This window comes from Saccostrea cucullata, unplaced genomic scaffold (assembly GCF_032062105.1).
Source record: "Saccostrea cucullata isolate Sc308-1 unplaced genomic scaffold, CSIRO_AGI_Scuc_v1 ctg14638, whole genome shotgun sequence".
Classification (NCBI taxonomy): Eukaryota; Metazoa; Mollusca; class Bivalvia; order Ostreida; family Ostreidae; genus Saccostrea; species Saccostrea cuccullata.
The window spans coordinates 1-16,075 of NW_026919396.1; the positions used below are offsets into that span (position 1 = coordinate 1).

General features: G+C 36.4%; 1 protein-coding gene across 1 annotated transcript; it reads right to left on the bottom strand.

Annotated features, from left to right (window-relative positions):
• Positions 1–10: 10 nt before the first annotated feature.
• LOC134230651 (papilin-like) lies at positions 11–15,634 on the bottom strand (the record flags this gene model as incomplete). The annotated part of the gene is made up of 12 exons (XM_062712487.1): positions 11–494; positions 877–1,017; positions 1,421–1,637; positions 1,945–2,092; positions 2,344–2,569; positions 2,912–3,084; positions 3,216–3,296; positions 5,921–6,044; positions 6,412–6,542; positions 8,173–8,275; positions 8,560–8,632; positions 15,566–15,634. Coding segments are annotated over 12 exons (1,970 nt in total), but the record flags the coding sequence as incomplete, so codon positions are not given.
• Between the last annotated feature and the right edge of the window lie 441 nt (positions 15,635–16,075).

A 16,075-nucleotide genomic window follows, 5' to 3' on the forward strand; every position in this document is an offset into this window, starting at 1 on the left:
CATCCTTCACCATTCGGACCTCTAGCTGGAGTAATATTATCAGAACAGCATCCGTATGGATATCTCGAACAATCATTGGAGCATCCTTCATTATTAGGTCCTCTCTTCTCAGTTTTCCCATCTGGACAGCATCCATACTGACTGTCAGAACATGAAGTGGGACAGCCCTCACCATTAGGACCCCTAGCTACAGTTACGTTATCTGGACAACACCCATATCTATACCTAGAACAAGGAGTAGAACAACCCTCTCCATGGGGTCCCCTAGCAGGATTCTGACTGTTTGGACAACATCCATATCTGGATCTTGAACAGTCAGATCCACATCCTTCTCCATTTGGACCTCTTGCTGTGGTTCTCTGGTCTGGACAGCAACCATACCTTGTTCCTTTGCAAGTCCCTTCACATCCCTCCAAATTCAGGCCTCTTGCAGGTGTCCTACCATCGGGACAACAGCCAAACAGCGAATTTCTACAGTTTTCTAAGGGACCTTCCTAGGAGTAAAGGGAGTTTAAACAGCATGTTTCAGAAATGACACAGTCAGTATAATTAAAAATCATCAATCTTAAATGTCCTTCCTTTTTCTAATTATTAAGACTTTGTGAAATCATGTATAAAAAAATACAGTTAGGCTATTCCCTCTCTTTAATGCACTGTATACAAGGGAATTTTGGCAGCAATTTTTACTCTCCTCTTTCACCTTCATTGTCATTTTAAAAGTGTATTACATATGGCACAAATGTAATGAAACAGTTATTTCTCTTATAGCATAACTTGAAGACGGAGAAAAATAGTTTCGATAAGATAGGGTGAGAATAACCCATCTTCAGTATTTTTTATGATAAAATTCAGACAATCAGTGGATGTTAATCTTACAGGGCACTGCTTGACCATACAAGGTCGGGTGGGAGTTGGCTTCTTTGTAGGATCACAGGCACTCTCTGCTAGCCTCCTGTTGTCTATACTGATACACAGCACACTGCGAGTCTGTTCTCCCATACCACAGGCCTTGTTACACTGCGGAGAAACAGCATAGATATAAATAACAGATCTATAGAAACAATTTTACTTAAAAAATGTATGTTTTGTAAATTTACGAATTACTTTTCCAAAATCTTTCCTTACATATTTGACTATCATGACTAAAGAAAACAAATGGGTCTTTGGAAATAATGCTCATCTGAGTCAACCACATGTTGAAAACTGAACTCATTCTTTGAAAACAATTACCTTTCTTTGTGATCAATACCTGACTTATTTTATTTATTTTACACATATCATCACCCAATAAATGTCTGAGCAAGTTTAAGAATAAAATGCAAACTTTTTTTAATGAATTATAAAGTTAATTGTAACTGATGAACTATACTAAAAGTCTGTAATAATAATGATTAAAGAAAAACATGAAGTTGTCACTTACAGATGACCATTCCATTGCAGTCCAGTATGGACAAGGAACGTTTTCATTACATGACCTCCTGTACTCAGGCTTCTGGCCGTACAGCTGAATACACTGGGCATCTTCTACCGTCAGTGACTCTCCCCTGGGATCCCCTGAGACACACTGTACAGACTGTTTCTGGTCCCCAATATCACAAGAGGAAGAGCAAGGCCCCCAGTCACCCAGCTTCCATTCCCTAAAATAAAATATTAGTAAAAGAGAAATCTGTAAATTGGACAATACAAGGGTTACATGTTATCGCCTATTGCACACATTTTATAGAGAAAAGTACAAATTATTGTCCATTTTAATGTGATTTTAATAAATGTATAATGATAAAGCAGATTATTCCCAAGCCCTAACAAGAGACATTGGGATCAAAAGATCAATGTAGCCAACTAAGTTTTTTTTTCCAAATTTTTTCTTAGTGTCCTAAAAAATTATTCAGTTTTAAGAAGAAAAATGTGTATACAAAGAGAGATAATCGTCATTTATTGACCTACACAGTTTTTTCATCCTGAGAAGTTTCATCACAGTTGTCTCCCATACATTTCTCTGTGTCGGCAGGTCGACCAGAAGCGTCACAATTCTCAAGGTCACTTCTCTCCCCCGTCTGCCTGTTAGTGCACACCACCAGCCTTTTCCTGATACCTAAAATATCAAATGCATTTATAAAATATATATACATGTACATTTTTGATGTTTTCTTTTTCATGGTAAATGTGTTAAAAATCATATAGAAAAGTCAGACAGTAATTCTTTATTGCTTACTTTCAGCTATTCAATTAGATTTGAATAAAAGTTATCAACCTAATCTACAGATTAATAAAAGAAGAAAATTGTTGCTTATTTAGTTAAAATAAAACATTTTAGTCTGCTTTTAAAGTGCATAAATCTCATACCTTCTCCACATTTGGTGGAGCATTGCGTCCATCCGCCGAAATTCCAAGAAAAGCTGGATTGAGTGGATTCTCCAATACCACTGGATCTTAATTCTGCCTGCCCCTGGTGTAGGTTTTGTCTGTAACTAATGGGTAAACTTCTGGGTTCAAATCGAGGCTCTCTTCCAGACAGAGGGATGTATAACTCATACCACACTCCAGGATTCTTCTCTTCCTTAGCCATCATCTATTAATCAAAAGGATCACCTTTAATAGAGAGTGACAAATTCAGGCAAGTTTTAAAACCTAAATTACTTCCATAATCAAAATCTGATAAATTACAGAAAATATATTTTACTACCTTCAGCTTTAAAATGCAATTTGCAGTTTTAAATAAAAACATCCTCCAAGTTTTCATCTTTTACGAATCTGCAGTTGAATTAAATTTTCAAATTTGAAATTATTGAACATTAATGTTTCTTTCACTAAAGGGTATTTTCCTGTCCAAAAAATGAAAAAAATAAATCTGTATATTCCACAACAAGTTTCTAAATTAATGACAACCTTTTCCAGGGCTACACAATCTTACATAGATCTGAATGCTGCCTTTAGTGGGTCCCTGTCCTGTAAGTTTCTTCACGACATTCTGGCCCGATCCCTCCAGTGTATACAATAAACTGGTTCCTCCAATATTCATCAGAACTGGTTTGCCATCATAATGTTCCCCACTTAATATGACTGTTTCATCACTACTTTTCAAAACTGAAATATTTTGATTCTTTGTTCAAGAAAATCTTGTTAATAGTGTAATATAGAACGAAATCTGTTATTAAGCTAACAATACATGATATATTGACAGATGTATATGCTAAATATGTATCTGTGGACCTCACCTAAATAATTTGGACTAAATTTCATCTCCTTTAGTGAAATTGATGTTGATCCTTTTGGTAAAGTGATAACTTCATTGTAACCTACAAATAGATATTGATTATACAGGTAAGTGTCTCTATTTTTATATTATGTGAAGAAATTTCCTGATTGACTAAATCTGTTAGTGGTTATATTCAAACCCGATTAGCTGGAATTGAAATGTCAGAATTCACAGTGAAATATGAATTATTGCATAGATGTCTGATTAGACAAATTTTACTGTCATCTCTTCATACACGTTTTATACACAATTTTTGTACAAGTTTTATATTGTTATATAATTTAATTTTGTTTTTATTCTCGCCTCTCATTGGTTGATTTCCAAAAAGGAACACAAATTATTTTGTATAATCTGGTTTGCTATGAGGACACACCCCCTTGACGACCAGCTTAATCATCTTATCCATGCAATCCCCTCATTTCCAGTCCTTGGAATCCATGGAAAATTCCAGATTTAATAAATATACCCTTAACTTCAAACAGTTACTCGATCTTACCTCATGTAAACAGATATCATGGCTGCTAGATCTATGTATCAGTTATTACCTCCCCTCGCTTCCCATCACTTCCGTTACTAAGGTTGTATTATTGTGCGGTAAATTTGAACTCATAACAAGAGGCCCAGGGGCCACATCGCTCACCTGAGCAATTGGCTAGGAAAAAACACAGATCAGATCAGAACTGAAAGTAAACTGGGGAGGGGGGGGGGCTTGAATTTTACATCCCCCCCAGGGGGTCATGATTTGAACAAACTTGAATCTACACTACCTGAAGATGATTCCCTATAAATATAACGAAGCCTGGCTTTGAAGTACTTGAAAAGAAGATTTTAAAAGGTTTCCCTATATGTTCCTATGTAAAACTTTGATCTGCCATTTTGGCCCCACTCTACCCCCGGGGGTCATGATTTGAACAAACTTGAATTTACACTACCTGAGGATGATTCCACATGAGTTTCATCTTTCCTGGCCCAGTGGTACTTGAGAAGAAGATTTTTAAAGATTTTTCCTATATATTCCTTTGTAAAACTTTGATCGGCCATTTTGGCCCAACCCTTCCCCCGGGGTCATGATTTGAACAAACTTGAATCTACACTACCTGAGGATGATTCCACATGAGTTTCATCTTTCCTGACCCAAAGGTTCTTGAGAAGAAGATTTTTAAAGATTTTTCCTATATATTCCTTTGTAAAACATTGATCAGCCATTTTGGCCCAACCCTTCCCTGGGGTCATGATTTGAACAAACTTAAATCTACACTACCTGAGGATGATTCCACATGAGTTTCATCTTTCCTGGCCCAGTGGTTCTTGAGAAGAAGATTTTTAAAGATTTTTCCTATATATTCCTATGTAAAACTTTGATCGGCCATTTTGGCCCCACCCTTCCCCCGGGGGTCATGATTTGAACAAACTTGAATCTACACTACCTGAGGATGATTCCACATGAGTTTCATCTTTCCTGGCCCAGTGGTTCTTGAGAAGAAGATTTTTAAAGATTTTTCCTATATATTCCTATATAAAACTTTGATCGGCCATTTTGGCCCCACCCTACCCCCGGGGGTCATGATTTGAACAAACTTGAATCTACACTACCTGAGGATGATCCCAAATGAGTTTAATCTTTCCTGGCCCAGTGGTTCTTGAGAAGAAGATTTTTAAAGATTTTTCCTATATATTCCTATGTAAAACTTTGATCGGCCATTTTGGCCCCACCCTTCCCCCGGGGGTCATGATTTGAACAAACTTGAATCTACACTACCTGAGGATGATTCCACATGAGTTTCATCTTTCCTGGCCCAGTGGTTCTTGAGAAGAAGATTTTTAAAGATTTTTCCTATATATTCCTATATAAAACTTTGATCGGCCATTTTGGCCCCACCCTACCCCCGGGGGTCATGATTTGAACAAACTTGAATCTACACTACCTGAGGATGATCCCAAATGAGTTTAATCTTTCCTGGCCCAGTGGTTATTGAGAAGAAGATTTTTAAAGATTTTTCCTATATATTCCTTTGTAAAACTTTGATCGGCCATTTTGGCCCCACCCTACCCCCGGGGTCATGATTTGAACAAACTTGAATCTACACTACCTGAGGATGATCCCACATGAGTTTTATCTTTCCTGGCCCAGTGGTTCTTGAGAAGAAGATTTTTTTAAAATGTCATTAATTTTTCTCCAATTCATAATTATCTCCCCTTGGAAAAGGGCCTGGCCCTTCATTTGAACAATCTTGAATCCCCTTTACCCAAGGATACTTTGTATCAAGTTTGGTTGAATTTGGCCCAGTGGTTCTTGAGAAGAAGATGAAAATGTGAAAAGTTTAAGACGACAACAACGACAACGACAACAACGACAACAACGCCGATAGACAACGGACAAATTTTGATCAGAAAAGCTCACTTGAGCCTTAGGCTCAGGTGAGCTAAAAAGCAGCACAATTTTACATCCAAAGTTGTTTTATTTATTTTAAAATTAAATTGTAAGGAATGACTTTAATTCTTGGCCAAATTATCGAGTATAATCTGGTTTGGGTCAGTTTACGCTTTTTTTTTAATACGCTTCGCGGATTATAAAGCGTAAACTGACCCAAACCAGATTATACTCGATAATTTGGCCAAGAATTGAAGTCATTCCTTAAGTAGAGTTAAAAACAGCAGTCCTACCTGAGTAAAGCTGAGGAATAGTGAATGATCCTCGGATGAGTTTATACGACTGTCCATCTCCGTTACACACACCACATACATCTCGTCTCGCTCGAGATCCGAGTACGTTGTCACAACCAGCTGCCTACTCAGAAAGATGTTCAGAAACTGATCAACTGATCCTTGATAATTTTTATTTTATACTTATATTTATACTTATTAATATGTAGACTTAACCCCAATACTGGTCTTAACAGTGTAAAGCATGTATTTGAATGCTTGACAAATTCTATATTACTTGATTATACAGTTGAACTTCGGTATCTCAAACCCCCATATCTGGAATACCCTGGATATGTTGAAGTGATGTGGAAGTCCCAACCACATATTCTTTAAGTATTTTACACTTGATATCTTGAATCCTCAGATATCAAAAAGTTTTTTCTTAGCCCCATCAGGCTCGACATAAACAAGTTTGACTGTATGACTAAGATTCTGTCTGACTGGTTCACCTGACAAGCTCCATCCACACACTGATCATCTGACAGACTGTCACACTTAGTGCCATCTATCACTTTATCACTCCACTCATGGTACACACTGGTGTTGACTGCTGAACAGAGTAAACTGCATCTCTTCTCTCCTACAATGAAAAAGTTTTAAGCAAGTCTATCTGGTGTGCCCTTTCCCTTAGTACCAACTGGCTAAAAATGGCCTTACTCAAAACCTCCAAGAATCAATCCTTTTTTATGCATTCCAGAAAATAGATTTTGAAAATTCTGCACCGATTTAAAAAATTTTGTGGAAAAAAAACCCACTTAACTATTGACCCAAATTTTTCATCCTGAGTGGGGAGAGGGCAAAAGACATTATCTTCAAATTGACTTAATACCGTCTTCACTGGGATACAACTAGAGGGCAATCAGAAATCATATTCTTCCACTTATTGGTTGCAAATCATAAATATAAATCCTACTTACTATCTTTTTGCTTTGCTTTAGTATGACCATGATAATGTGCAAAATTCACAGAATTAAAACAGCCATCATGTACAGGGACCTGACGTAGTATGGAATCCATTCACAACTTCAGACAGTTTGTGACGGACTAAAAATCATGGATTTAAGTAAAATCTAGCTTTCTCCAACTTTTCTACAATTATTCATCAAAAGATTTTTTAACCATTTAATTATTCATAAGATGCTCTCTTAGCCTCAACTTTCTTTTTAAAATCTTCAAAGTTCCAGGTGCTATAAATAACAAATTTCAGTATCTCTCCACAGTATGACAGGTCATAACCTTTGACCTTCTCACTCAAAAAGTAATCCCAATCAGAAAAGCTGATTCAATCAGCTCATGGTCCAAGGTATTTGAACTAATCCTAAGAGGAATATCCAAGTGTATTCACCCTTCAGATTTTCAGTCTTGCAAAACTATTATCTTTGGAAAGTACTATGTGTTCAAGTAGTTTTCACTTACTGTAGATCACTTAATTTTCGTGACACCTTATTTTCGCGAGATAGTCATTGACTCTTTATTAGCGAGACAAAATTTTCACGAATTGTGGTCATTGCTCTATATAATCTTAAGGAATTCTATTATACGCGAGAATGAAATTTTCGCGAGCATACTGTCTCGCGTAATTACGCGAAAATAAAATTCTCGCGAATAAAAGTGATTTACAGTATTTTCATACTAAAATGAAAGTGAAAATACTCCTGACGAGAAAAATACTTAATCAAATCTCCGTCAAACCCAAGCAAGTTTTTACAAAATTAAGGGTGGAGAAGTAAAGATCCAATCATATTATTTTAACAGTTAACTAGGCCTATAATAAAACAAATGGATTACATTAATAAATACCAATATTCTTTCAAGTCCTCTTGAAAATTTAAACAAGAGGGTCACTTTTTAATATAAATGTCAAATTTTAACAAACTTTCGTGAAAACTGTCTACTCTAAATTGCCTGTGCAGGTTTTTTCATAGGACCATGATATTATCAGTGGTAGATAAGAAAGTTTGGTCTTTTGTTTGGCAAACAACATTTCATCTACAAAACTTTTTCTGTTAATATCAATTAGAATTATTTGTGCCAAGAATGTCAAAATTTTATTCAAATTTGTGAGTGAGTGATTTGGGGGAGGGGGGTAGGTATTCATAGGGGAGGGGGGGGCAGTTGTGTATAAATATACATTGAGAATATCATCCTTTTTCTAGAGGCAATGATCATTATCTTAGTATCTAAAACAGTTTGTAATCTTTTTTAATTACCATCATAGTAAGGTCTCCATTGGTAAACTTTGCCCAGAAAAGGAACATTATTAAAATCCTGACACTGTATAGCTCTGAAGTCCATACTGTCCTCATCACAATCCTAATAAAACAAAAAGTCTATACAACTTATGAAATATATCAAAGCAGGTTCAAAATATTTTATTCCTATCAAGTTATATGAAAAAGTCAAAAGCTGCAGTGAATTCAAATATCAAACATAATTGTCATGAAGTCATATAAAAAGTAATGAATTATCAACTGGAGAAACAAATTACAACAAGGTGAATCTGGAAGTTTCAGAAGTTCTGTTCTAACTGTATTTTATTCTGTATATAACAAACATATGCATGAGCAAATGTGGAGTAAGTTCACATGAAATCTTACTTGTGTAGTACAGGACTTGTATTCACGTTCCTCTCGAGCACTACCACAACTCTGTTTTCTTCCTGACTTTGACCTAATATAAAGAGAAACAAATTAATTTAGTAACAATGCATTAATTCAAATAAGAAATTTTAACAAGAGGTCCATGGGCCACAATGCTCACCTAAGTAATCTTGGCCATGCTGTTCTTCACCAGATTTAATCCCTTGTAATACCAATTGTGGCCCCATCCTACCCCAGGGGCCATGATTTGAACAATATAGAATCCACACTACTTGAGGATGCTTCCACATAAGTTTCAGCTTTTCTGACCCATAGGTTCTTGAGGAGAAGATTTTCCCTATACATTTCAATGAAAATCTTGGATCCCTTTATTGTGACCCACCCTACCCCCATGGGGCCATGATTTTTTGAATATTTAAGTCATAGTGGTTCTTGAGGAGAAGAATTTTAAAGATTTTTTCCTATTTATTTCAATGTAAAATTTGGATTCCCTACCCCCCCCCCCCCCCCCCTCTTAGCACAATTTAAAAGATAAAATACGTTGTAATTTTCTTTTCTTTCCTCCAAAATACAATTTTTTTCTTTTAAAATCCTTTTTTCATATTTCTTATACTTCCTTATTCTGGATGGCCAAATTTGTATAAACTTAATAAAACTGCATTTGAGATAATTTCTTTAATTTTTTAAAATAATGTTTTTCTAAAACTAAAAATAAAAAGTTTAAAACTGAAGTCCTATTTCCCTAAAAGTACATTTGATCAGCGGCAGGTAAATTAAACAACACCTAAATATACTGGTTTTAACTCAAACAGATCATAATTTTAATTTGTAAAAGTCCAAATACATTTTGAAAGAGCATGAAATGATTATAAATGTGAAAACAAATTGATATATAATTGACTTATTTTATAAATGTTATAATAGCATAATGGTTGTGTAGACAGTTTAATTCATACATTCACACGCCTTCACTCCCTATATAAAAATCAACATATATAGGAACATATTTTGCAATATTTCATACCATTACTTAATTTATTTCATGTTCAATAGGGAACTTCATAGATACGTGTATTCTACAACAAAATTCATCTGCAGGTGAAAGCTAATTATACCCGCACTTTCTAAAGAAAGTTCGGGTATATTGTTGTTACTCATGTCCGTCCGTCCGTCCGTCTGTCACACTTTTCTTCCCTGAACTCCTCCTACATTTTACACAGTAGCTTAATCATCTTTTGGGAGATGGTTTGTGGGGTCATGTAGATGTGCAGTAAGGTTTTGGAATTTCGATTTTGCCCCAGGGGGTCAAATGGGGGTCGAAAAATGACGTTTTTTGTCCAAAAAGCCCCATCTTCCCTGAACTCCTTCTACATTTTACTCAGTAGCCTAACCAGCTTTTGGGAGATGGTTGGTGGGGTCATGTAGATGTGCAATAAGCTTTCGGAATTTTGATTTTGCCCCAGGGGGTCAAATGGGGGTCGAAAAATGACGTTTTTTAAGCAAAAAGCTCCGTCTTCCCTGAACTCCTCTTACATTTTACTCAGTAGCCTAACCAGCTTTTGGGAGATGGTTGGTGGGGTCATGTAGATGTGCAGTAAGGTTTTGGAATTTCGATTTTGCCCCGGGGGGTCAAATGGGGGTCAAAAAATGACGTTTTTTGTCCAAAAAGCCCCGTCTTCCCTGAACTCCTTCTACATTTTACTCAGTAGCCTAACCAGCTTTTGGGAGATGGTTGGTGGGGTCAAGTAGATGTGCAGTAAGTTTTCGGAATTTTGAGTTTGCCCCGGGGGGTCAAATGGGGGTCGAAAAATGACGTTTTTTGTCCAAAAAGCCCCGTCTTCCCTGAACTCCTTCTACATTTTACTCAGTAGCCTAACCAGCTTTTGGGAGATGTTTGGTGGGGTCATGTAGATGTGCAGTAAGCTTTCGGAATTTTGAGTTTGCCCCAGGGGGTCAAATGGGGGTCGAAAAATGATGTTTTTTAAGCAAAAAGCTCCGTCTTACCTGAACTCCTCTTACATTTTACTCAGTAGCCTAATCATCTTTCGGGAGATGGTTGGTGGGGTCATGTAGATGTGCAGTAAGGTTTTGGAATTTCGATTTTGCCCCGGGGGGTCAAATAAGGGTCGAAAAATGATGTTTTTTATGGAAAAAGCCCCATCTTCCCTGAACTCCTCTTACATTTTATTCAGCATCCTTATCATCTTTGGGAGATGGTTGGTGGGGTCATGTAGATGTGCAGTAAGCTTTCGGAATTTTGATTTTGCCCCAGGGGGTCAAATTGGGGTAGAAAAATGACGTTTTTTAAGCAAAAAGCTCCGTCTTCCCTGAACTCCTCTTACATTTTACTCAACAGCCTAATCATCTTTTGGAAGATGGTTGGTGGGGTCATGTAGATGTGCAGTAAGGTTTTGGAATTTCGATTTTGCCCCGGGGGGTCAAATGGGGGTTGAAAAATGACGTTTTTTGTCCAAAAAGCCCCGTCTTCCCTGAACTCCTCTTACATTTTACTCAGTAGCCTAACCAGCTTTTGGGAGATGTTTGGTGGGGTCATGTAGATGTGCAGTAAGGTTTTGGAATTTTGATTTTGCCCTGGGGGATCAAATGGGGGTCGAAAAATGACGTTTTTTATGCAAAAAGCCCAGTCTTTCCTGAACTCCTCTTACATTTTATTCAGCAGCCTAATCATCTTTTGGAAGATGGTTGGTGGGGTCATGTAGATGTGCAGTAAGGTTTTGGAATTTTGATTTTGCCCCGGGGGATCAAATGGGGGTCGAAAAATGACGTTTTTTATGCAAAAATCTCCATCTTCCCTGTACTCCTCTTACATTTTATTCAGCAGCCTAATCATCTTTTGGGAGATGGTTGGTGGGGTCATGCAGATGTGCAGTTAGGTTTCAGAGTTTTGATTTTGCCCCGGGGGGTCAAATAAGGGTCGAAAAATGATGTTTTTTATGGAAAAAGCCCAATCTTCCCTGAACTCCTTTTACATTTTATTCAGCATCCTAATCATCTTTGGGAGATGGTTGGTTGGGTCATGTAGATGTGCAGTTAGGTTTCGGAATTTTGATTTTGCCCGGGGGGTCAAATGAGGGTTGAAAAATGACGTTTTTTTATGGAAAAAGCCCAGTCTTCCCTAAACTCTTTTTTTGTTTTAAACAGTAGTCTTATCATCTTTTGGGAGAGTTCACTCTTTTGAAATTTTGTTAAAACATCAAGGTCAAGGGGTAAAAAATCATAGCATGTATGGAGCCTCTTGTTATGGGTAATGTTCACTTGAAATGTGAAAGTCAAATCTCTTCTTAATGAAAAGGAAATACAACATTAATGAAAACTAAGTTAAACTTCAAGGTCAAGGTCACAGAGTCAAAAAGTCATGATACATTTTGGAAGGTCTTATCACAGGTAATATGAATGCCCTTTCATTTATCTTTCAAAATGATCAATTCAGAGCAATTAATTTTTTTAAGGAAATTAGGTCAAACTTCAAGATCACGGGTAATGAAAATCATAGTGTATGTAGAATGGTATTGTCCCATTTAATACTAATACACATGTTTAATATAAAAGTCCTATCTCTTCTCATTCAAAATATACGACCATGATGACCAAGGTTAAATTAATTGTGACAAATGGCAGATTGACAAACAAATGAGATTTAATGTACCCTACCTTTAGCAAAAATGGGGACAATAAATGTCTTTGCTGTTCTTGAGAAGAAGATTTATGTTGGAACAAGATGTGTTTGTGAAACACTACGCGCCCGGCGGCAACAAAGTTAAAAAAATCTTCTTTTAGCATATTGATCACAGTCAAGGTCACAAGGTCATTGACCGTGGTGTCATTTCGAAAGAACTTAATCAGTGGAGTATGCGTACTAAATATGAAGTCCCTATCTCCTATGGTTCAAAAGTTGTGGCAAAAAGTGTAAAGAGCTATTTTTAGCATATCCGTCACAGTCAAGGTCACAAGATCATTGACCTTGCCGTCGTTTGAAAGGACTTTATCGGTGGAGTATGCATACCAAATATGAAGTCCCTATCTCCTATGGTTCAAAAGTTATGACAAACAGTGGAAAAAGCTATTTTTAGAATATAGGTCACAGTCAAGGTCACAAAGTCATTGACCATGGTGTCATTTGATAGAACTTAATCGGTGGAGTACGCATACCAAATATGAAGTCCTTATCTCTGATTGTTCAAAAGTTATGGCAAAAAGTGTAAAAAGCTATTTTTAGCATATAGGTCACAGTCAAGGTCACAAGATCATTGACCTTGATGTCATTTGAAAGGACTCTATTAGTGGAGTATGCATACCAAATATGAAGTCCCTATCTCCTATGGTTCAAAAGTTATGACAAACAGTGGAAAAAGCTATTTTTAGCATATAAGTCTTAGTCAAGGTCACAAGGTCATTGACCTTGAAGTCATTTGAAAGGACTTTATTAGTGGAGTATGCTTACCAAATATGAAGTCTCTATCCCTTATTGTTCAAAAGTTATGGCCAAGGTTAAAGTTGACAAACAGACAAACAGATTAACAGACAAACAGACAAACAGACAGGACAAAAACAATATACGCCCGGGATCTATCGATCCGGGCGCTTAAAAAGTACCCTGCATATTTAAATGTAAATTGGTTGAAATTAGCCCAGTGGTTCTTAAGAAGTTAATGTGAAAAGTTTGCAGATAAACAGATGGACAACAGAAATCAGTACATTTCAGAAAACAGTATGCTTATAAATAGTTAATCAAGGTGCTTTGGGTAGCAAAATAAAGCTAAACTGGTATATCTAATTCATCCGCAGAGCTTAGTATATTTCAATATGCACAACCTTTTCAACTCTTATAATTATTTTTTAAAATTTATATCACCATGTCTCATTCAAGGGAGAACTAGAGATATGACCAGATGTATATCTGTTGAATATAGAATATGTACATGTATTCTGTGTTTTTTTTTAGTAATTTGTTTGTTTGTTGTGACAGCAACTGTTATGGCAGCTTTTGGCAAAGGTTGAAGTTTCTCAAATGTAAGTCAAACTCCAAGGTCAAGGTCAAAGGGTCTAAATTGTTGCTATCAAAGGGAAAGTCTTGTCACAAGGAATACACATGTGAAAAAAGGGAGAAATCCCTAGAACTTCCTCACCTGTTCAAAAGTTATTGCCAAGGTTAAAGTTAAATTGGATTCAACTCTAAGGTCTAGGTCAAAAATAATTATACCTGTTGAAAGTTCACAATGATTACACATGTAAGAGCATGAAAGTCCTAGCACCACCTGTTCAAAACTTACGCCAAGTTCAAGGTATTTTTCTTGTAAAATTGGGTCAAACTCCAAGGTCAAGAGATCAAGAGGTCAAAATTGGTGGTACGCATTAAAAGGTTTTGCCAAAAGAAATTTACCTATGAAATATTGAAGCCATGTGTATAGCCCAATCCACTTAAAAAATATGGGCAAGGTTAAAGTTTCCGTGGACAGACAAAAATACATAAACATAAGAAACAAAATATGTATAAATAGTCAAATGAAAAAATTTTCTACTATTATGGAGTCATAAGATCAATTGTCATTTCAGGTACAGGGAGTCAGTGGCTAGGGAGATCAGACCCCCCCCTCTGGAATTAGCAGTTATTTAAATAAGACTATATATGTACTGTAGAGAATAAAAATGACTTTGGACATCCTCCCCCTTAGAAAACAGGGACTCCACCATCATTGTTTTTATTATTATTTTTTATTTCCATCTCAGGAAATCTTGGGCTGATTTTTTTGACTGAGGTGTGACACCCCCCCCCCCTTTCTGAAAAAAAAATTCTGGATCTGCGTCTGTTATATACTGAATGTCTGCAACGGGAGATAACTTGACAATGTGAAATTTGTCGACTGTGGCATGCGATGATCTTTGACCATGTTGACCCTTTTTGAACTTCAACCTAACCATTTGCATTTATTTATTTTTATGCAATCTATACTAAATCTTGTACTTACCGAATGTCATAGGTCGTGACAACGAATTCATGAAATATAATCCATATAATCTAATTAAAACACAAATGATTTTAACTGACCACACTGCATCGTCAGCATACATATGCTAAATAATCTCATTCGACAAACCTTTGCTGATTCCGTTGCCAGTATGAATTGGCCGAGGTGTGCCGAGAGGTGATATCTATAAATATGATAATGGGTGACGCAAACCCAATGTGAATGTAGAAAATAAAACTGTTTAGTACAAGAACAAATTTCAAACTATCATAATAAACTAAACTATGTTTTTTAAAAAATGTGAGAGTGAGAGAGAGAGCGTGTGTGTGTGTGTTGGGGGGGGGGGGGGAGAGATAGGCATTGACAAATTAAACGGGTTGTATTTTCAATGGGTTTTTTTCCCGACCAAATACTAAAATCAGTTTGCACATTTTGATAAATTCATCAAAAACGCTTTGTACTAAAATAATATTTTATGTCGTTGAGAAAGTAAATTTAAAAAGTTCCAAATTATGGGAAAATTATTTATTTGAATCTAATTAAGTAATTTACTTCAATCATTTATTAAATTCTGTTATTTCAGACTGGTTATGAATTAAGTATTTTAAAATACATATGTGAGGCTCAGAGTTGATATGGTCATCTGAAAATTTTATGTTCAATTTGACGAATACATGTACGGTGATAATTATAGAATTATTTTGACTTCTTCCTTGGAAAGTCCAATATGAATGAGTGTATATTTAGAGGCAAACACCATAGTGCGGGTATTACTGTCTCATGACAGCATCTAGTTAATTATATGCACACATGCTAATGGGTATATCGCATTCTCACTTGCAATTTACTTTTTACCATCCACTTAGGGAGATACCTGTATGCAAATTATTTGGGGACTCACCAACCAAGGACATTAAAGAAATACAGTTAATGTGTAATGTGGGGGGGGGGGGGGCATCTTACACTATGTTTCTTATATACCTTTGATATATACAGCTCCTTTGACGAGATTGTACCCCTCCACCACAGGTGCGAGAACAAGGGCCAAAACTCCCCCAATCATCCCACACTCTTTCTGCATGTCCCTATGTAAAAGAAAAGAAAATGATCAATCTATAAAGTGTAGTAGGATAGGAGAAATGCACGAAGAAAACATATGGCTGGACCGGGAATCGAACTCGGGACCCCTGTATATCTAGTCAGGTGCTCTAACCACTGAGCTAACCAGGCCGATATCCACGGTCTGTAAAGCCCGAACTACAAAAGCTATACCTTTTTTTATATTAGTCTAGGTAGGGATTATAGTTATTTAGTATAGAATATGTCCCAAATCTGTCCAAATTAAATCACCCAGTGAATACATAGGTGCTACTCAATATCTGAAACCAGGCTGTTACTGCATCCATACTCAATAGATACAACAAGAATGAAAGTTATGACCAGACAGAGTTGAGGGTTATTTGGAAATTGACCAATTAAGCCTCTAACTTTTTCATTCATATGGAAAATGTAGGTCCAATGCATCA